The sequence below is a fragment of the Balaenoptera ricei genome, chromosome 3 (genome assembly GCF_028023285.1).
Source record: "Balaenoptera ricei isolate mBalRic1 chromosome 3, mBalRic1.hap2, whole genome shotgun sequence".
Lineage (NCBI taxonomy): Eukaryota > Metazoa > Chordata > Mammalia > Artiodactyla > Balaenopteridae > Balaenoptera > Balaenoptera ricei.
In genome coordinates, this window is record NC_082641.1 from 56,897,238 (window position 1) to 56,920,920 (window position 23,683).

General features: G+C 42.8%; 1 protein-coding gene across 2 annotated transcripts in view; it reads right to left on the reverse strand.

The window, feature by feature from the left end:
• Window positions 1-3,221: 3,221 nt before the first annotated feature.
• The window catches only part of MRPS27 (mitochondrial ribosomal protein S27), a 93,714-nt gene continuing 73,252 nt past the window's right edge, over window positions 3,222-23,683 (reverse strand). Inside the window, exons 6-11 of one of the 2 annotated variants that reach the window (XM_059916555.1) lie at window positions 22,115-22,193; window positions 19,187-19,302; window positions 15,377-15,479; window positions 12,964-13,106; window positions 10,781-10,954; window positions 3,222-5,531 (exon numbers count right to left, since the gene is read on the reverse strand). In XM_059916555.1, coding sequence (XP_059772538.1) covers window positions 5,439-5,531; window positions 10,781-10,954; window positions 12,964-13,106; window positions 15,377-15,479; window positions 19,187-19,302; window positions 22,115-22,193 — 708 coding nt within the window. In that variant the 3' untranslated portion in view covers window positions 3,222-5,438. Of the gene's footprint in view, window positions 5,532-6,707; window positions 7,931-10,780; window positions 10,955-12,963; window positions 13,107-15,376; window positions 15,480-19,186; window positions 19,303-22,114; window positions 22,194-23,683 lie in introns of those variants that run through there. The other variant, XM_059916554.1, reaches the window with a different exon arrangement.

Here is a 23,683-nt window from a genome sequence, read left to right on the forward strand (position 1 = left end):
TGCCCTCCAAGTATCTGCACATAGCAGCTAGACTAGAGTAATACTCTAAAAATGTTAGGTTGCACCATGCCATCCGGTGCTCAAAACCTTCAAATGGGTTCTCATCTCAGAGCAAAAGCCAACGTCCTTACTAATGGGCTGGCGGCCTTCACCACCTGTCCTTTCCTTTACCCCTCATCTCCCTGGCCTCAAATCCCACTGCTCTGCACCTTGCACAGTCCGCTCCAGCCACACGGGCCTTCCTTACACACTCTAGGCACACTTCCCTCCAGGGCCTCAGCACTGGTGTCTTTGTCTACCACGCTTTTCCCCAGGTGACTCCATGATCCTCAGCCTCATCCGCGTGGGTCTTTTTTCAAATGTCATCTACTCAGGAAGGCCTTCCCTCACCACCCTGTGTTACGCTGCAACCTCCACCACTTAACCAGAACTCTCTTTCCCTCTTCCTTGCTTTGTCTCTGTATCACGTATCACCACGTGACATGTTATATACTTATGTGTCTCCTTCCATAGACTAGAAACACCACGAGGGAAGGGATCTTAGTCTACTTTGTTCCCTTCTGTATCCTCAGTGACTATTTTAACCATTCCTGACACACACTAGATGTTCAATAAATATTTGTTGAATGATTGAACGAATGAATGAATGTACTTAGTCCCAGATTAGCACAGTGATTATAGGGGGTAGTTGTTTGAAAGGGGCTTTGGAATCAGACAAGCATGGGTTCAAGCATTGTCCTTGCCACTTATTAATTGTGTGGCCCTAGGCAATTCATATAAGTCTCAGTTTTCTCCTCTGCAAAATGAGGGTAATAATCCCTGCCCTGAAGGGTTGCTGTAAGGATTAGAGAGGATTTATTTAATTAGGATTAAATTACGTAGGAATGGGCATTCACAAAGAGCAGTTGTTAAATATAATTTGTGTAATCAAGATGGGTACATGATTGTTTGTGAACCAGAGCCGGGAAAACGCTGACACCCAACAGTGGCCAAGCAGACTGTCACTGGAGGAAACTTAGCGGGCATTCTTGCCGAGTCTATTCCAGATACCATCTTAGGCATATTAACCTCGGCATTTTAAGAATTAATATGTTGAACTCTGCAGAGATGAAGCATCATGGAAACCAAAAGGGCAAGCAAATTCTCTTACCACTGGGTATATCAGAGGATATAATGTCCCTTTTATAAATCCTTTATAAACCTTCCCCAAAGTCCTTGATCTAGCATTTAAAGCCCATAATGGAATTTATTTTCAGACACTTCTTTTTAAAGAACAAACCATTTTCTGAACATGTCCAGCTCAGATCTGGAATCATCACATTCATGTATAATAAACACAAAACCTAAGTGTCACTCACTGTTTTGTTTTAAACAAAGATCCTGGTGGTAACTGCCACACTCTCAGGGGCGTTGCCACCATCCTTTGTTTGGACTTCCTTGTTACCATACAGGTAATAACATCCTCATGGCAACATGCAATGTCAGTGAAAAGGCCAAATCAATGAGGAAAGAAAAGGTTATTTTCAAGTGAATAAGTTGTTATTTAGAATAAAAGGCAACTTTCCTGACATAACTATGTTTGTTAAAAAGTACTCCTTTCCCCATTTTCTAAAGTAAGATTTAAAAATTTATCGTTTTCAGTTTGAAGAGTTCAGCTCTGAAGGTTATTAACAATCTTTAATGAAAATGCAGTCACACCACATTTTTCTGCTTTTATGATTCACTAAAGCCAAAACTTCATCCCTTCCTCAGCCACGCGACTGGGTTGCAATGGTGTCGGGTTCCGCTGATGCAGGGGAGGAAGCAGCTTCATTGTGGAACTCAAGACTCCTGGTTCCAGCTACATACCCCCAGGTAGCAAATCATATAAATCACAGACAGCCTATGGACTGGGAAAAACTATTTGCAAATGATGCGACTGACAAGGGATTAATTTCCAAAATATACAAACAGCTCACACAATTCAATAACAAAAAAACAAACAACCCAATCAAAAAATGGGCAGAAGATCTAAATAGACATTTCCCTAAAAAAGACATACAGATGGCCAAGAAGCACATGAAAAGATGTTCAACATTGCTAATTATTATAGAAATGCAAATCAAAACTACAATGAGGTATCACTTCACACCAGTCAGAATGGCCATCATCAAAAAGTCTGCAAACAATAAATGCTGGAGAGGGTGTGGAGAAAAGGGAACCCTCCTACACTGTTGGTGGGAATGTAAATTGGTGCAGCCATCATGAAGAACAGTATGGAGGTTCCTTAAAAAACAAAAGTAGAGTTACCATATGATCCAGCAATCCCACTCCTAGGCATATATCTGGAAAAACTCAAATTCGAAAAGATACATGTACTCCAGTGTTCACAGCAGCACTATTTACAACAGACAAGACATGGAAGCAACCTAAGTGTCCACTGACAGATGAATGGATAAAGAAGATGTCGTACACACACACACACACACACACACACACACACACACACACACACACATGGAATACTACTCAGCCATAAAAAAGAATGAAATAATGCCATTTGCAGCAACATGGATGGACCTAGAGATTATCATACTAAGTAGAATAAGTCAGACAGAGAAAGACAAATATGCTATCACTTATATGTGGAATCTAAAATATGATACAAATGGACTTGTTTACAAAACAGAAACAGACTCACAGACATAGAAAACAAACTGATGGTTACCAAAGGGGAAAAGGGGTGGGGGGGATAAAGTAGGAGTTCGGGATTAGCAGATACAAACTACTATATATAAAATAGATAAACAAAGTCCCATTGTATAGTACAGGGAACTATATTCAATATCTTGTAATAAACTATAATGGAAAAAATATATATATATTTGAATCACTTTGCTGTACACCAGAAACTAACACAACATTGTAAATTAACTATACTTCAATTAAAAAAAAGAAAAAAATCATATAAATCACCATTTATCCTTTTCCATATGGACTTTTTTGAGGAAGGATAACAGCCCACCCTCTATCACTGCATATACAGTTAGACAAGAAACAACTAATGTACATCACTGCAAAAATTCCTGTGGCTGCCTGGCTCGTACACCCTAGACCAGGGTTTGTAAACTTGGCACCACTGACATTGTGGACCGGATAGTCCTTTGTTATGAGGGCTGCCCTATGCACCGTAACAGGTTTAGCAGCACCCCTGGACTCACTAATATGTTATTTCATTCAGAGTGAAAAAAACGACTTTGATAAACCAGTTTTCAAGGCCTCTGACTACTTGTAAAATGGACAAATTTCCCACACACATATCTGATTGCACAGCCAGCTAGAAGGTATGAAAACAAAATGCAAAGTTTGGTGCCAAGGCAACACAGCCCCAAGAAGAGGAGAGCAAGGTATGTGTACCTCATCATTGTTTTTTCTTCTTCTACTACTCTGCCTTTTTCTCCTATTTCTTCTTCCTTTTTTGGTGGGGGAGTGGGGGACACGCAGGGTGGGTGTGGGCTGTTCATTCCAGTTCAACTTAAAGTAATTTCTCTTGAACACCTACTTTACACGACTCCATGGGGAAGAAGAGGACCATCTCTACCCCAAGACAGCTTGAGACAGACCCATGTGACTAACTAAAGCACAAAGCAGGTGATGATGATTTCCCTTCATTAGAGCTTTCCCATCTCTGGGCTTGAAGTGCTCTTCCTGTGAACACCCATATCACTTTGTGTCTCTAATGATACTTTTTGGTTTATCAAGGGCAGGGCTTTTTCAACCACTCCGTTATTATATCAAGAGGAAGGTTCAAGATACATCAAAAGGCGCCTTTTGCTCAGTAAATTAACCATCATGCATGAAGCATGATAGGTGCATATGTGCCTGCCCCCTCTCTCTCCCTAGAATATAAGTTATTTGAGGGTAGGGTCTATCGTTTATTCATCTGTGTAAACTCAACAGTTCCTAGTACGGTGCCCAGCATACAGTATGTGCCACACAGAGGCCTGTGAGCGCAGGAAAGCAGTGCCAGAACAGAGAGAGACTGTGTGCTGTAGTCACCAAGCTTCTAAGGGAGTGATCAGTGCTGCTAAACAGAGCAGAGGGGAAAGAATCATTGCAGTTGGTATGCAGCAGAGTGAAAGCCAAATTCTCAAGGTCTAATGAACCAGCAACGAACCAGTAAGTGGAGATACCCTTTTAAGAAGTTTGGAGACAAAAGGAAGGAGGGACAGGGTAAGAGCTTGACTGATGGCAGGATAAAGTCTTTTTTGTTTCTAAAAGGGAAGGAAGTCTTGAATAAGATTGCAGGCTTGGGGCTTCCCTGGTGGCGCAGTGGTTGAGAATCTGCCTGCCAATGCAGGGGACACGGGTTAGAGTCCTGGTCTGGGAAGATCCCACATGCCGCGGAGCAACTAGGCCCGTGAGCCACAACTACTGAGCCTGCGCGTCTGGAGCTTGTGCTCTGCAACAAGAGAGGCCGCGATAGTGAGAGGCCTGCACACCGCGATGAAGAGTGGCCCCCGCTTACTGCAACTAGAGAAAGCTATCGCACAGAAACGAAGACCCAACACAGCCAAAAATAAATAAATAAATAAATAAAAATAAAAATAAAGGAATTCCTTTAAAAAAAAAAAAGATTGCAGGCTTGGAAGAAGAAATCTGTAGAGACGATGCAAGATGGAAAGAGAAGATGGCTCTGGAACAGGCAGGCAGGTAAGGAATCAGGTGACAAGTGAAGAGCCTAAACTTGGAAAGGAGGGCGGGGACATCTATCACTCTGAAGTAGAAGGGATGATGGAGAGAACAGGTAAGGAGAGAGCTGTTAAGGTAGAAACAAGGGAGACTGAAGTTGTATTATGTGGCCTAAATTTTCTTGATAAAGCAGGAGGCAGGAACATCTGCTCACAGTTCTGGGGGGCAAGGGTCTAGGGCTTAAGCAGACCCAATAGAGAAGCTAGTGAAGTAAAAACGAGAGTAAGAGAAATGAAAGAACTACTAAGTTGAAGAGGACAGCTGTAAATCTGTAGAGGAATCAGCCTGACATTACAACTTTGTATGTCAAACTTAGTGGGTCAGAAGCAAGGAGACAGAGAACAAGTGGCGGTGTGTTTGTCTCCTAGGGCTGCTGTAACAAAGTACCGAAAACTGAGTGGCTTAAAGAAGCAGAACTGGAGGCTAGAAGTTCAAAATCAAGCTGTCAGCAGGGTCACACTCTCTTTGGTGGCTCCAGGAGACAATCCTTCCTTGCCTCTTCTGGCTTCTGGTGTTGGCTTGCAATCCTTGGCTTGTGGATGCACCACTCCATTCAGGTAGCCATCTTCTCCCCGTGTGTCTTCACCTTGTCTTCTGTATCTATCTTTTGTCCAAATTTCTTTTTATAATTTGATTTTAATTTGATTATCTTTGTAAAGACCTTATTTCCAACTAAGGTCAGATTCTAAGGCATTGGGGTCAGGGCTTCAACATATTTTTTTCTTGGTGGTGGTGGGTGGACACCATTCAACCCATAACAGGTGGCTCCAAGGATACAGGTCCATGGACGGCAAGTGGGCCTGGATAAAGGGAATGAGAAGAAATTAGAGATGCATCAGTGGGATGGCCAACCACGGGGCCCAGACTGGAAGGCAGGCAAGCAGGGTCTGAATTCTGGAGATCGAGGGTTTGAGTGACAGGGTAAAGGCTAAGGGTTTGCAGGCAGAAAGTAGAGGGAAGGGCTGGTTCAGTGGGAGTCACATGATGAGAGAAAGGGAAGACTGGGAGAATGTGACTTCAGGCTGTAAGATCTTGGATTAGTGATACGAGACTGGAGGTCTGGCTGTGGCTATGGTAGGTCAGCTAGAGGGAAGGTCATCTGTTACAGTTCAGGTCATCCCCAGAGGCCAGGGTACTGACAGCAGTTTCTCCATCCACGTGGAAGAAATACAGACGGTGATATTGGTGAAAAGACCAAGGACAATTGTGGTCAGCTCTCATCATCTAGGAGGGTGGTAGGGTATCCTATAGCTCAGGGGAGGAGAGCCTGGGAAAAGGGGAGTAGATGGTGGGGAAAGACTCTCAAAGGGGAGAGTTCCTGAGAGAGATGCGGGCACACGTGTGGAAGAAGTCCGAGCAGCGGAGAACTTGGAAACTCCTGCTGGGCAGCAGCACGGTGAAGTGGTCTCTTGAAGGCTGGAAGTAAAGCGCCACAGGCACAGACAAGGAGGAAAATGCAGGCAAAACTATGAGCTGAAATATCGACCAGAAGCTCCATGTGTGATGGTGGTTAATTTACTGAGCAAAAGGCATCTTTTGACGTATCTTGAACTCTGCCTCTTGATATAATAAGGGCTGAAAAAGTCCTGCCCTTGATAAACCAAGATGTCAGAACCAACTTTTGGTCATGACCCTCTTCCTAAGTAAGACTCAGGCCCTGTGTTGGATACTGACTGCAGGTATGTACGGAGGGAACACGCAGGGTGAGAAGCAGTGTGAGCCTGACCCCCCTAAGTTACTTAGTTTTAGTTTCCTCATTCAAAAACAGGGTAATAGTAGCTCCCTCATAGGGTTGCTGGAGCTCAGCGAGTCCTGAACACAAGTTAGTGGTTGTGGTGATTATTATTATTACAAATGCCACAGTCTACTGGAGAAGGACGGTTGAAAATATGTTGCTCAAAATCATAGTGACTATAATGACGATGAAACTCCCTACTTCTCCCTCCCTTCCCACAAAGATGAAGAATACACCAAAATGATCCTAGAACATTTATTTCCACAGGTTCTTGATACAAAAGCACAATCCTGCATAAAAGTATACCACTACACATAAGGGCAAAATTACGCAGCAAGCAAGAGCGGCCCCTGACCCCTTCCACAGAGAAACCCCAGAGAGAAATTTTCCACCTCCTGACAGTTTTACAATCACTCATGTCTTCTACGCACTGCAAGCCCCATCCCATCTCTCATTTTCTCCAACTTCTAACTGAAACGTGTGCTCACAAATTGTATGTGTGCGCATGTGTGCACACAGAAGGCTCACTTTGCCTACTTGATGAGGAGCTGAGACAATGCTTTGTGAGAAAGTTACCCCAATGTGATGGGGAGTCAAGCCACGGAAGCTTCAGAGCTAGGGCCAGCTCTCTCCTCAAAAGCCCTCACGTGCTAAAAATGCCAGCGGGGGTCCCTGAAATTCGAGAGCCAGCAGGTCTTGTGTTTGCTGCTGTACTGGACTTCTCCCAGTTCAGGTCTGGGCGGGGAAAGTGGGGATGTGTGGGCATCCCACACCCAGCTCAGGCTGACAGCTTGCACGCGAGAGGAGACTAGGGGACAGGGTCTCAGGACCTGCAGGTGGCCGCGGCTGGGGACAGAGAGACCATTCAACAGCTTGTGCTTGAGACCGGACTCTTCGGTCACGGCTTCTCCCACCACCATCGCTAGGTATCAGGGATTTTCAGTCTTCAAAATTGATCCCTGTCCCCCAAGAACTCCACTATGAGCCTCGAGAGCCCTTATTTAAGGTACTCAGCCGGTGGCTTCAGTCTGACCATTTGCCACTTTCATGGTTCCACAGCCTTCTTGGCATTCGGGTGGGTGGTCACATGGCTTGACATGTACCTTAGGGGGTCTGCTTTAAGACCAGGAGGAGGTGGATGCGGGACACTGAGGCTGCCCTCACGGTCACTGTGGATCCTGAGACGGGCACTTGTGAAGTTCCTGTGGCCCCTGAGGGGCCTAGTTAGGCAGATGCCTTCGCTGCTCTTCGAGCCGCCTGCTGCTGCTTGGCCCTCTCCCTCTGCTCCTTTTCCCTCTGAATCAAATGCACCCAATCCAGATGCCACTGCTGCAGCTTCTGCTCGTAGGCAGCGATGTCTTCTGCTTCACAGGGAGGGAGCTGTTCCTTGACAAGCTGGGTGGTCAGGGTCAGAAGGCTTTCTGACTCAACTTTGCCCAGAGCGTGTAGCTTAGAATGTAAGGCCTATTGGAAACAAAGGAAAAAAAAAAAAAAAGATGTGGGAGGGGCAGGTAGGTAAAGAATACAAAGAGGAAAAGAGAAGAGGTTAAGTCACTTACAAAATCTCCACACATTCTGCTCACAGGAGAAGGTACTTTATTGGGAGCCTGTCATGCTGCCTTTCATCCAGGCACTGTGAGCTTTTGTTCTTTTTTTTTTTTTATTTCAGCCCAGCAATTCTGCTAAGATGCACCACAGGTCATTTCTTCCCCTTCACTCACAAACGGTAAATGGAACTCCATATGCTGTGACTCCCTGTGTAATTTCTTGTTTTAGACCACAAAGACTGCACAAGACTGCACAAAAAACATTTCCATTCTGACCTGCACCAAACCAAGCAGCGAACTCCAAGAACAAAGAACCCTAAGGTGGAAACAAAACGGCAGAAGCGGCTGATAAAATGGAGCAAGTTCATCCATAGCTTTTCCTCTAGAATTACTGGGATAAATGTTTGCCTAACCAGTATTCCTTTCAACAGATGGAATTCATGTCAATGCCTTCTTACTAACGGCCTGCTAAACAGCTCCCATGAGTGCCTGCGCTATTATAAGCCTCCACGTGCTGCGCTTCACTGCAGGTCAGCCTTGACATCCTGACTACCTAGGGCTCCAACTGAAACGGCAGCTCGATTTGGTCGGTATTGTATTTCTGGAGAAGTAAAGCACTAAAAACACTAATCTACTTAAGTGCTTCAAGATGTAGATCATCAGAGACCCACTTACGGCCCCAGACTTAGCATATATGACACACCCCATGTTCAACAAAACAAATGCAATTTACTGGCATAGGTGATGAGGCCTGCTCTAACAGCAGGGGCTGGAAGGTGGGAAGGGTCCATGGGCTTCAAGAAGTGGCCAGACGTCTGGTGTGACAGGTCAGTCATAAAAATGAGCCCCCAAAAGACTACCTGGGACTAATAAAAATCAGGCACCAGGAAGAAAAGGAAGCGTAAAATGAGAATTCTTTCTTGCTGATATCACTTCCCACCTGGTTTGAGGCCAAGGAGACAGCTTGGGACACAAGAATAAGGACTCAACTCTGAGTCAGCAAACTTGTGTTCAAATCCAAAGTCAGTCACTCATGGACTAGGTTCCCTCAACCTTGGTGTCATGTAGCACAGGAAGAGCAGTATCTACCACCCAGGCGAGGATAAAGGAAACGCAGTAGTGCCTAACACACAACTAGCAGTCAAGAAATATTGGTCTTTTTTTTTGTGAATTAAAAAAAAAAATGCAGGACTTCCCTGGTGGCACAGTGGTTAAGAATCTGCCTGCCAATGCAGGGGACACGGGTTCAAGCCCTGGTCCGGGAAGATCCCAAATGCCGCGGAGCCACTAAGCCCATGCGCCACAACTACTGAGCCCGTGTGCCACAAATACTGAAGCCCACGTGCCTAGAGCCCATGATCCGCAACAAGAGAAGCCACCGCGATGAGAAGCCCGCACACAGCAATGAAGAGCAGCCCCCATTCACCGCAACTAGAGAAAGCCCGCGTGCAGCAACAAAGACACAACGCAGCCAAAAATAAATAAATAAATAAATTTATTTTTTTTAAAAAAAGCATTGTGGAAGAGTGAGGGCTGAGAATTTAATGCAGGCACAGATTTCTATTCTCCGAGATTAAATATATAAGCAATAAGAAAAAGGTGGTAATTTTTAAGAGTGGTGGGGCAGCCTTGGTTAATATGAACATGGTAAATGATAATCTATGGGGCTAAGCAGATTTTTTGCTTTTTAGCTTTTCTAAATCTGCAAAGTTAAGAGGAAAGAACAGGTATGTAAATTCTTAATCTAGCTGCTAATTCTCCGTGTACCATGAAAACGTTGATTAACCTTCCTTTTTCAGTTTCTAAATTATAAAAAAGGGAAGTTGAGCAATTACCTTATAGAAATACTGGAAAAAACAGCTACTAAAGGTATTAGGATCCTCCTTAGAACAAGGGGAAATAGATTTCCCACAGCTGGTTCAATATAATTACTGCAAAGATTTCAATGCAATACTCTGGCAAAGTATACATCCCTCTGTACCAAAAGGACACAATGGGTCAGCTGGGATGGATGGGAAGGTTTTCTGCTTCACACAATGAATTCTCCTTCAGGCAGCAATTTTTTTTTTTTTTTTTTTTTTCGCTTTGTGCTAAATAGATGAGAAACACAGCAAGGAAGAGGCCAAGGGCTTAAAATGTGAACATGGCTCTTCCTCCCTGACTCTGATCACAGAGCATTTTGGGACGTACAGTTGAAAGCTACCAAAGGCAGTCTGAGTGCTCAGGGCTGTCCTGAAACCTGTAGAAACCTCCTTATACCACCCATGTAGTCCAGACAGCATTTCCAATAGCCCTAGTGCACACCACAAAGCCGAGCAAGAGAAGATGCCTGCATTTCATCTTCATCATATTCAAATGCGGCTTTGTGATTTCTACCTGGGTTTCCAGTGATCAAGAAGGTTCAATGCAATATGGAGAAATGACCAGATCCTCTTCACCCAGGGCTGAAGTCAGGTGCTTGCTATGAGAAGGCAAACTATTACCCACCCATCAGGCAGACGTAAGGGATGAGTAGCAGGTAATGACATGCTGCCTTAGGAAACAAAACTGTGACCGATTCGCTCAAGTATGAAAAGGAGCATAAAAATTCCATTTGTTTCTTTTAAGACCACTTCTTGTGTGAAGCAATAACAATGTGATTTTTGATGTCAGTTTTTAATGCCCTTGTGTGTGACACTGATGCACGAAGGGACTGCTGGTCTATCACCACGGCAGAGAAGCATGCTTAATGCACAGCTGAGAGGGACTCAATTCTGCCACAACTCACCTCAAATCGTTCCAGGTAACGGGGAAGCTTGGACTGTTCCGTTTCCTCCACATCCAGCTGCTCCACCAGTTCTTCTGACCTCTGGGTCTTCTCACCTTCTTGGGGCTGGTCCTCTGAAGACCCCTGGGCCGGAGCGGTCAGAGCCGCCTTCAGCGCTTTGTCCAGCACATCGAGCTGCGGAGCAGAAACGGGGGCAGATATTAAACATCCTGTGGCCCTGAAAGCACTGGGAAGGGAGGCTGGAGAAGGGAAAGGAAGGGAAACCTGGGATCTAAAATACTGCGAGAAGAGTTCTCTTATCAAATTATAGGGAACAGAAATGGTTATATAATTTTACACTAGAAACACCCTGTCCCGTGGCATGAACACTTAGTACAAAACAAATGGAACAATAAGCAAGCTCAGAATTATCTGTATAAGTGAATCAACACAGCAGCTTTTGATTTCACTTTTAATCACCCAGGTAGGAATCCAAGAATTATGCTTGATGGGCACTGAAGTACCACCCCTTCCATGTTTTTCTTCCTCAATTGCTTTGAAATTGGGAGAAAGGGAAAGAAAAACCACTACAGACCACAACCAAAATGGGTCACTTTGAATGCACAGTAAAGCCTCTGAACCTAGGCAGGGGCCTTCTTCGGAGAAAAATTTTAGCTCATAGGGTATCCAGAGATTAGGGATCAGTCAATCTATATAAGCTGCTGACAAAGACCAGATAGACATACATGAAATTTACTGTAACAGGTGATTTCTATGGCTTAGAAAGTAAATAAACTATAAGACGGAAGGTTTCTTTTTGCTTTGACCCCTCTCCCCTACCACTTTGATTTTGGGGCAACCTCCCTCGACCCTCAGAGGGCCTAATCATCAGAGATGGGACAGAAACAACCTCAAGGCAGCATCAGCACCTGCATGGATACCGATTAGTTCTGTCCATGTCACTTCAGAACAAAAATCCAGAAAATACTCCAAGGCTTTTTAATGCCACTAATACATTATACCCAAATGTATATGTGGGATATACATACACATACACATACATATATGTGACACACATCCCACTCTTGCTGACATCTGAATCACATTCCTATGAAGTCAGAACACAAACAATGCAAATCTGGCTCCAACTGGAAGGAGTATGTCCCTGGCAAAGCATTTATGTATAATTTTGTGTTTTCAATCACCGGCACTGACTACAGCAGGGCTAAAACATGAAAATGTATTTAGAAATGTGTATACTTGGTTGTAAATGTCTGGCAGAGAACATAAGGACTCACTAGACATCAGTATAAGGAGCCAGTACAGGGACCAGACTTGTGCATCCTGTGACTGAACGAAAGCCACGAGGTGAGTCCTAGAGATCAGCATCAAGGCAAAGCAAATAAGCAGCTGCTCAAAGTTCACTTTTACACCCTGTTAATGAAACAACTGATGTCCTCCTATGCCTCACTCTGGCTACAATAGCTGCTTGGGCAGGAGCGAACACTGTTGGCTCCCTATCGGGGGTAAGCTCGCCGCGTGCTTTCCTGTAGCCTGAGCTCACTCTAGTAACTTCGTAGTGTCCAGAGCCCAAGGTGACCAGGAGGGATGAGCTTTGAGGCTGGTGGGAGGACAGAGCCCTAGTCCAGGCAAAGTGAACGCCTTAGAACTATGAGAGGAACATTTGGTCCAGATCTCCTCGGCATCATGCATTCACCACAGAACAGTTTAATGGAAGGAAACAAAGACAGTGCCATCTCTAGTCCCTAGACTCATTTCTTGAGAGCTTGTATGATGGAAAAAATTGACAGGTAGTTAGTCTCTGGGGACTACATGAGGAGACAGAAATGCCAAAAATTAAAAATGAAATCTTAACCTCTCAAGCTCCTACTGAGATTTTACTTTTGGGGTCGGGTGGAATTAAACAGTATTTTACTGAATTCAGTTTGAATTTTAGGGAAGGGGAATGGTCTTCCTCCCAGATAGTGAACTATAAAATCAACATCAATCTTATTTTCTAGTGCTTTTTGTCAGTAGCATTGAGAATGTTTGTGGTTTCTCACTCCTTTTCACCTGAATAAGTACATGATTCTACAGAGATAAAGAAAGTGGGGCATGGGGGAGACAAGAAAAACAAATCCAAAGCTTGACTTATGAGTAACAGGAGATGATAAATCCCACTGAATTAGAGACGGGGAACTTACCGCTTCTCTACACAGCTTTCCGTCTTCTGGGGAGGAGGCCACCTTCTCCATTACTTGAAGGGCTCTGTTGAGGTAGCCTGGCTGCCACAGCAGGGGCATGTTATGGTACACAGCCCGCAGCCCTTGCTGCAATTCCACCTTCCCTGTGGCCAAAAAGAACAACAAAGAAGGCTCAGCCGTGGCTTCCCACTATGTCTGAGACGGAGGACTTGAAGGCACAAGTGAATACTCACCTGGCAGCTCTAGAAATAGAGAAGGATCGTTTCAAACCTATACCAAGAGCCTCATCCCACCCAGTGAATGGGGACACTTTGGATGTATGATGAAAAATGTAAAATTCTATGTATACACCTTTCAATATAAAGTCATGTGAACTTATTTTTCTTCTTTTTCATTTGGACTGCTGGAGATTATCATGAGGATATATGAATCAAAGGGTTGAGGGAAATTTACAGAGGTTGCTATTTATTTTTTATTTATTTATTTTATTTTGGCTGTGCCGGGTCTTAGTTGTGGCACGCGGGATCTTTAGTTGTGGCACTCAGGATCTTTTAGTTGCGGCATGCGGCCTTCTTAGTTGTGGCATGCATGTGGGATCTAGTTCCCCAACCAGGGATCGAACCCAGGCCCCTTGCATTGGGAGTGCAGAGTCTTACCCACGAGACAACCAGGGAAGTCCCTACAGAGGTTGTTACATCTGTCTCTAAGTGGAGCTACCCTTATAAAACAAGTCAAACAACTGAAATACTAGTTTTGTTTCAAGAACAAAATCTTCCTCTGAAAAAGAAATTCCACAACTTTTTTACAGGTGAAATCTTGTCAACGTCTGACAACTTTCCCTGCCATGAAATGTTTGACATTTTTCAAAATGCTCCAAAACACCCCATTGACTGTCTTTATGGAAAAAAAAAAAAAAATCTCACTTTACTCTTTATTTATTTGAGCTTTATTTCCTTTATTTGAGCTTCCTCAGTACTTAAATCGTATAATCCTCATTCATCCTTTTGGGTCTCAGGACATGAATGTTTCTCTTGGTACCTCAAACAATCACAACTGGAGCTTAAAACATGGCTGGCAGCAAGGTCCCCGAGTGAGGAGAGGGGCTGTCTCTGGACTCCTGGGGAACAGAAACTTCTGCACTAATGACCAAAGTCACCTTGAGCTGCCAGGTCTTAAATCTACCTTCACTTATCTTTCCCGGGAAGGAGGATTTGGGAAAGCTGTGGTGGAACATAAATAGACAAAGCTCATCAGGTGACAGCTAATTTTAGACCTGTAAGATGCTTGGGGCTGGCTGCAGTCACGTTCCGGGAAGCTGCTTCTGTCGGAGGTGAATGAGGCTGCGCAGCACATGACACAGTGAGAGCAAAGGGCTTTGGATCTGATGCTCCCAGACCCAAAACACCCGGGCCTCTGCTCAGCAACAGCAACAACAAAGTACATTTTCTCAGCCTTGACAACTTCCCGGCCAACTCATGCAGTGTAACGGTCCTGAGTGCTCATCTGAAGGCAAAGGCCAAAAACTTGTAAATCAATATCAGAATCAGCATCTGAGAATGCCACACTACATTTTACTGGTGAAGATCAACTCCAAAAGCAGTCAAACTGCTGTAACTTAGATGATTTTCAGAAAACAAAGGTAAGCAGACACAATGTATGATCAGAAGGGACTTTCTCAAATGCCTACCTATTTAGGAGAGGGACTGGAAGGATAATGAAATAACATGCATTTAATAAACCTGTGTAAATTGGGACACATTTCATGCACATTTAGGGTGAATGTTATTTGCCCAGATTCCACACAACCCAAGTGCCGACCCTGCTCCTCAGAAGCCTTTGCCCTCCTGACTGTCTGATTCTCATGCAATCCGGGGTCTAAAGCAGAGCTAGCTGTCCCGTGTGTGGCACAGTCACACTGCACCAGTGAGCCCCTCTCTGCTTTCCCAACCAAGTGCTGCTGGACGTGCTCTCTGAATTTCTCTTCCCTCACACCTGAAAACAATACCAAGGATATGTGTTTAACTCCAACTCTTAATTTCTTTCCTCCTGGACTTTAGGTTTAAGAGACAGAAAGATCTTTGTTAATAATGGGAAAGATCCTACTGGCCGGTTCTCCCAAAAGAGGGCCAGAACTTTCCTTTCTTTATCCCTTCCTCACACTGATTACCACTAAATATAATCGAGAGCCATCAGAACTAATTTTCACCTTGCCAGTGGTGGGAGGTTTTAGAACCCACTTTATTGTCTTAGGTCATAACTGTAAGGCCATCAAAGTCTAGTTGTACGTCTAAAAATGAAAGCTGTATTGGAATTTCACTTGCAAATTTAAATCAAATTATAATTTTATTATGAAGTAAAAGAATGCATCAGTTCTATCCATGAAGAACAATGTTTGTAAGGACCTCCAGCTTACCAAGAAGCGCATAGCCGTACAACTGGGAACTCAACCCCACCGAATTCTTTTGCTTTAGGCCTGGGAGTAACAGGGATGCACCAAAGTTCCTCTCCTCTTCCCACTGCAACAGAATATACCAGATCACGGTGCAGCCAAGCAATGCATAAATGCATTTTGTATGCAAAAATGTGATTTTTAATGACACAGAGGAAAAAAGAACATGTTATAACATTAAGTAAAAGAAGCAAAATAACAAAACTAAAGGTACATTATAATTCTAATTTTGGAAAGAAAAGATATTTATGTTTAATGAAAAATACAGAATAGAAATGCCCAATATGTTAACAGATTTCTGGGCAGTGAAATTACAAGCAATTTTGGTTTTCTTCTTTGTACTTTTCATTGCTTTCCAAATTTGGGGCAGTGAGCAAGAGTTCCTTTTACGATCAGAAAAGCAAAACAAAACAAAAATAAAGCGTACACTCTGGACCAGCATTGCCTCGAGACAATCAACAAAGATTACCCATGCTGTTAGCCCTGTACTCACACTGCTATGAAATGACAGAGCAAGCTTTTTGAATTTTAAACAATTCAGCAATAAGACTCCTTCTACTTCACAGTGTTCAAATAAATATAACTATTAGGCTGCCTTTAGATAGATTTATGCCTCTCAAAAATCAATTAGGCAATCAGAAACACTTAGCGATCATTTCTTTCAACCCAGGGTGCAAAATTACACTTCAGTAAAATTGAAGCCTTATGAGACATGGGAAAAGAAGGGGCAAAATACAAGCATTGCTAAGGCTGCTGCAGACTAGCAACAGCAGTGACGGGGGACTCACTGTAAAGGCAGGCCTGAGGAGAGCCTTGGCAACTCCCCAGACAACCAGGGCTGTGATCTTCTCGGTGCTGGCGCAGTAGGAGCACACAGGGGCCTGAGCCTTTGTTCCAGCTTGGAAATACAGAACGCAAAGCTCAGGTGGCCCTGCACTGGTCAGAGGATGAACAAGGTGTGCAAGCTACAATTGCAGCCAGGTATATAAGTGGGGTACCCCAGGTGTTAATGGGCACCCGAACCTCTTTATTGGGAATGACCTTTGTGCAATTTCTTAAGGTTTTTCTAAACCTTTGAAACAAGCAAAGACCCTGGGAGAAAAGCAAAGCCTCCTGAGGGGCTTCTGCAGCACACATAAGCAAGAGAGCTGGTAATGAAGGACCAGGTCATTTCACTTGCGAAAGCAAATCACTCGGAGGTTTGATTTTCCCCCACAAAAACTGCATGAAAAGGGGCCCAAGGAAAAATAAAAAAGGAGCCTTAGAAGGATTTTTTCTTTTCTTTAGGGAAAAGCATGACCTATAGTATCAGGATGCAACAGGGGCTAAAAGCCAAATGAGCAGCATCCTTGCTGCGCTAGAACCGAGCAGGGGTGGTGATGGTGGCTGCAATGGTGATTCTTCCAAAAGCTCTTTTACAAAGATGAATGAAAGCAAATGGATGTGTTAGAGATTTTTTGGATGACTGGGAAAAATACAGCCACTGCTGCTTAGATGAAAGGCTAGTTATGTGTTAACATAAAATTTCAGGTCTCTTCCAAGCCTTTAACTTCTACTCTATGTACTATTATGGACTAAATCAGGAGCTATTTTACCAATGTCCTCAAGGTTTTCTCATTTCATGCTTCAGTTTCTCCCAGTAATACAAAGCAAACCCTGCTTCTCTCCTTCCTCCCTCCACTCCCCTTCACGGCCAGACATCTCAAAACACTGCTGATGCGCACTGTCTCCTTTCTGCACCTCGGACTCACTCCACAATCCACTCCAATTTGGTTTCCTGCTCCATTACTCTATGGCCCTCACACCACTAAGTTCAACGCACTTCGTAGAAGTCCCTCGTCTCACCTACCCTCTGAGGAGCGCTCTATATGCAGACCACCTCCTCTCACGGTGTTTGTTCCAACGCATTCCTGACTCTCCTTTTGGCCTGTGGCTCATCTGCAGACACTTAACACGTGGATTTATAAATTACATCTCCAGTCCAGACTTTTCCATTAAGATGCCAATTTCCCTTGTGAAATCTCTTGACTGTCTCAATGGTATCTCAAAATGCAACACATTCAGAGCCAAATTAATGATCTTCCTCATCAAAAGAAGTCTTTGCAAACACATGGTGACCCTTTTGTCCAGATACCCCAGGCAGAAACTGAGGAGGTCAGACTTCACCCCCACCTCCCTGCCTCCACATCTACTTCCTTCCTCATCATGCTCTTTGCCTCCTAGATATGGTCATCAGCTACTTTGTATCTCCACCACGTTCCGGTCCCCACACTACCATTACTCTTGCTCAGACGACCATGATAGTCTCCTAAGTGCTCTGACCAAAACCACCCTGGCCCTGATCCAATCTCCTACCCATATTATAGCCCAGATACACAAATCTGATCATGCCACCCCTTCTGCTTAAAACTTTTCAGTGGCTTCTCACTATTTTTAGAAGGTAGACGAAACAGCTTAGCATGACCTGCCTTCTGCAACCTCTTCTCACCCTACAATTCTCTCTGTGGCAGCTACACTATCTTCCTACCTTCTTCCAGCCCCTTTCTGCTCAGCATGTTCTTTCTGCCATAGGACTTTTGCACATGTCATTTCCTCTTTTTGGATTGTTCTTCCTCTCTTCAGTCTGTTAATTCCTATTCATGCTTCAAATATTAACTCAAGAAATATTTCCTTAAGGAAGAAGCCTTTCCTAACAAGTTTAAAATACAAACAAAAACTCACTACCATACAGGCTCTTCATAGAAGACGTCTTTGTAGTGATCACTATAGTCACAATTTTATATTCGTGTGTTTGTTTTGTTTTAAATGCCTATATTCATCTTAGATTGTAAGAAGGAAATTTTTGCTCACCACTGTATAAGGAGCACTTGAAATGTATGGAATGTAGTAGTTGCTCAATATATATTTAATGAACTAATAAACGTGAGGTATGCCATTGGCTATGACATTCATCTTACAAAAACAAAACACACAAATTTTTTTAGAATGGGGCTAGACTAGATGATCTTTTCAGTTCCTACCCAAAGTAGTATTTTTTGGTGTTACATGTGAGGTTAAGGGCAGACTGTAGGGCCAGGCTGCTTGGCTTCACCAGGTGGCTTCATCACCTACTAGCTGGGTGACTATTATGTAACATCTCTGTGCCCCAGTCTTCTCATCTGCATGGAGTTGTGAGGATTAAATGAATTAATAAATCTGAAACACCAAGAACACAGCCTGGTGTAAAGTAAGTGCCATTTAAGTATTAGCTATTGTTGTTGTTACTGTTGTTATTTTTAGGATAGCAATAAGCAATGACTAAATACCCTAAGAGATGAAACCAAAACTTAGTCTTCTGGACTGACCCAGAGCAACCTTAGGAAAATACTGACACAAATTAAACAATGAGTATTTAATACCTGAGGTCGTGGTCGAAGCTGGCTGCCTCACTGCTTTGTTGGTACGCCATGTCCAGCTCTCACTGATCATCGATTACCCACTTCTGCACGTGTGAGGTGCACTTAGCCTAGCTCAAGTCTCAGAACATACATAAGAACTTTCCCTTGAGATTTTTCCAAGTGGAAGAATGTCCAATTCCACTTTGTTAGAACCCAGTACCTAAAATGTACAGGACGAACACTCATTCCTGGTTGTACGGGGCCACAGGGCTGTACATCAGGCATCTTTTTCCAGATGCTGAGGGCAGAGGTTTCCTCTGGCGCCCACATCCCTACTAAGCAGCCACTGCTTGCTTCTTCTAAGGCTCTCACTGCTGCTTTAAGGTAGATCACTTACACTGAAGTTTGTCTTCTTTGCCAGGCAGTAGTATAAAACATAGAGGGAGAGGAGTTGGGTGGAGGGAACCTCAAAAGCTTCTTGCATCATGATCTCAAAAACCACGGATAAAGCATCTGGAAAGAAGAACAAAGTAAAAATGAGAGGTAATTAGTTTTACGTAACATCATCAAACCTGTATTTAACTATAAACACTCTTAAAAAGTGGGGCATGATAGAAAAATAAACAGAATTAAGAAGTTAAGAAATGTGGGCTCTGGTCCTAGTTCTTCCATAAACTAGGTCTTTCCCAAGTCTGCAGCTTCTACTGTACACACTACTATGTACTGAATCAGGTGCTATTGTATCACTGTCCTCAAGGATGTCAAATAAACCACTCAAATTTCTCATTATCATCTTCATGATGTTAAAATACCATTTATCCCACATACATCACAAGACTGTTGACAGTCCAACAAAATAATACATATGAAAATGCCTCATAAACTGTGAAGCAAATTTAAGGCATCATGTCCATCAGCTGGAAGAGCTAAGACATACAGAAAGGAGGCAAATATATTTTCCAGGTCACCCTGACAAGTAGAGAGGGGGCTCGGCTGACTGCCCCACTGTATGTTCTGGAATTTTCTCCCTGTTTGGGCAAAAGAGAACAAATGCTAGAGACAATTCTAAATCCCAGGTATCATTTCAAAGACAGAAAACTGATGACTACAAAAAGGACAATCAGGCTCAATTTAAAAGAACTGAAAGAATGGAAAGGAAATGCTTATTCATAAGTTATAATTCCGTGAGTGTAACATAGAAGATATTTGTTTTTACATGAATGCTGATCATAGGAGACCAGACCTTGAGCAAGGTCTAATTTATTTTCCCTCAATACTTCACAATATAGGCAGAAGGCAAGAAAATCAAATTCAAACAATTTCTTTCCCTTAGTATTCGTTGTTAAATCAGAGAATGTTAATATTGGTTTAAAATACGGTGCCTGCACATAACACAGGCACAACAAATGTTTCTGAATAACTGACTGAGCTGCTCTGTTAACCGATTTTTGCATATACTCATAATTAAAAGAGTTAGCACTGATCTGCGGCTGTTGCTAGCCAGCTGGTTTTGTGTGTGTTGTCATGGTTCTACATGAGGCCACAGGCAAGAGTTTCTATATTTTTTTTGCAGACGGGGAAACTGAGATAGACAGGCAGACCAGGGAGGAGTCACCCAGTAAGTCAGTAGCAAAATAAGAACCTGGAAGAGATTAAACAAACAACACTCCCACCTCACCAACAAACCGGTATTTTAAAAGAACACAGTTAAAGTTACAAATCCAGCTTAAAAAAAATCTGTTTTGCCAACTGTTCAATACTGAATCCAAAATTACACATGAAAAATAAATCAAATTTATTTTATCTCTAATTTATATTCATTTCAGTCAGCTTGGGAAGTGAAATTAGGTTGATCTGTATAAGTAATTTCCTTTTCCTCCATAATGATTTATATACTTTGATATTTCCTATTTTAGCCATAAAAAGTATATAACATGTTCTAAATTTTGCCATAAACAATAATAATCTTCATCAAAACTTTATTTTAAAAAATCCTCAATATTATTTACTCTGAATTTAGAAGGAAAAAAAAGAAAAAAACCAAACCCAAAACTCCTTTTACCCTTCCAACATTACCTTTAAAGAGAGAAGGGAGAAAACTGCTACTACATAATTTTCCAATGATAGAGTAATAAGGATTCTTAAATCTGATGTTCACAGAGAACAGACGATGAAACATGCAAAAGCTAATTATCTTTTAGCTGAATTCAGGAAGTCCATGTTTAAAATGGACAAGGGATAATGAGCATTTCAAAAAATAATGCACAGCAAATATTTTTAGGCAGTCAACAACTGCAAGCCTTATGAGAGAGAAGATAAAGCAGAGACCCGGAGAAGAGAAAGGAGAGAGGTCCCCGGTGTCCAGGTCCCCAGCCTAATCACTGAGTCCAGGCAGCGACGCGATGGAAAAGGCTGAGGGTGCTGGTGTGCAGGGACAAGAGGATGTAACCCAATGACAGGAATCACAGGTGTCATAGAAGCAGAAGTGCACCAGCCCATATCCACATTCCTGACGTAGTAACTACCCTAACACGGGCATGGCTCCTCAGAACCAAGCCTGAGGATGAAATGATGGAAGGGGAAGCCAGTGTGTGTCTTTACACAACGGCATGGCCTCCTCTTTCCTTCTTCACTGTCTGCGTAGCTGCAAGCACAAGCGTGCTGAACTACCCTTCCCTGTCCACTGGAGACTGGCAGGGCTCCACCTGACTGCTCTGTAGGGTCTGCCACATCCCCATCTTTCCTTGGCCTCCCTTATTGTAGCTGAAAGTAAGAGCCACTTTAAATTAATTCCATGGGGTCAGAGGATTTTGGGGGTAAAGAGATCTCAGAGTTCACCAATGCACTTACTTTAGAGATGGGGAAACAAAAGCCTAGGGAGGTGAAATGACTTTCCTTCATAGCAAGTGTACTACTCTCTCCAGTGTATAAGATTTTATACTTACACACTTCACATGCTATAACAACTGTGATTTAAATAAAAGAAAGTTAGCAAATGGTGCTAAAAAAAAGTCAAGCTAATAGTTGAATTAATATAATCTTAACTAGCCATGGAAACTCAGGCAAGGCTTATTGCTTAACTAAATTCATTGTCCTTTGCCCAAAGAGACATGAACAAATAAACGTGAGAAACTCAGAGGAAAAAAGACCTGAATATGATTCTCCTACCTGGCCAACTGGTGTGGTAAATCAACTACGCACCTATTTCTGACTGAAAGAGTGATGTAGAGAGTCATTAAGAAATAAAAAAAGTAAAAGTGCCTACATTTACTTCCCTTTGGGAGCTGAAGATCCATTATAAATGGAACTGGGTTTGGTTTCTTACCTTTGTAATTTTCTTCCTTTATGAAATGATCCATCAGTAAATTAAATGTAAAGTTATCTGGAAAAATACCATATTGGACCTGTAATGAAAATAAAAGTAAGATAAGGGAAAAAATATTCATTTAATTCAGTTTATAATTTATGCCTATGTATTATTCAGGAAAAAACTTGCCACCGTTAGCTTTAAAATATCTGACTATCATTTTACAGCATCTGTGACGGTGAAATAGAAGCTGTGACTCACGCAGCTTGGTAACTGGAACTGTTGGTGAGGGTGAGAGAGTTGTGAGTGGGTGTCTGATATAAGACAACTGACATCTGAAAAATAAAGCTCAATTCTAACACTTCATCATAACTAAAAAAAACCCCCAAACCAAACCAAGACAATAAAAAACCACCGTACTCCACTGGTTCAGTGATTCTTTTCAGAAGGTATGAATATCAATGCAAAAATGGACTCCCATGAGAAAGCACACATTATCACATTATGCAGCATTTTCTGGTCCTTAGAGTGCTTTTTCTCCAACTTTATTAAGATATAATTGACATACAACATTGTGTAATTTTAAGGTGTACGACATGATAATTTAACACACATATATATTGCAAAATGATTACTACAATAAGGCTAGTTAACACATTCATTGCCTCACATAATTACCATTTTTTGGTGGTGGTAGTGGTGAGAACATTTAAGATCTACTTTCCTGGCAACTTTCAAGTATACAATACAGTACTGTTAACTACAGACACCGTGCTGTACATTAGATCCTCAGAACTTACTCATCTTACAACTGGAAGTTTTTTTTTTTTTTTTTTTTTTAAAATAACACTACTGTTTTTGTTTTTTTTTTTAAAGGAATTCCTTTATTTTTATTTTTTATTTATTTATTTTTGGCTGTGTTGGGTTTTCGTTTCTGTGCAAGGGCTTTCTCTAGTTGCGGCAAGCGGGGGCCACTCTTCATCGCGGTGCGCGTGCCTCTCACTATCGCGGCCTCTCCTGTTGCGGAGCACAGGCTCCAGACGCGCAGGCTCAGTAATTGTGGTTCACGGGCCCAGTTGCTCCGCGGCATGTGGGATCTTCCCAGACCAGGGCTCGAACCCGTGTCCCCTGCATTGGCAGGCAGATTCTCAACCACTGCGCCACCAGGGAAGCCCACAACTGGAAGTTTGTATCCCTTGACCAACATCTCCCCATTTCTCCCGCCCTCCCAGTCCCTGGCAACCATTATTCTACACTGTTTCTATGAGTTCCGCTTTTTTAGATTTCACATATAAGTGAGATCATGAGGTATTTGTCTTTCTTTGAGTGACTTATTTTACTGAGCATAATGCCCTTAAGGTTTGTCCATGTAGTCTCAAATGGCAGGATCTCCTTTTTTATGGCTAACTATTCCATTGTATGTATATGTTCATATACACACCCCACATCTTCTTTATCCATTCATCTGTAAATGGACATTTAGGTTGTTTCCATGGCTTGGCTATTGTGAATAGTGCTGCAATGAACATGGGGGTGCAGGTATCTCTTTGAGATAGTCATTTCATCTCCTTTGGATTTATATCCAGA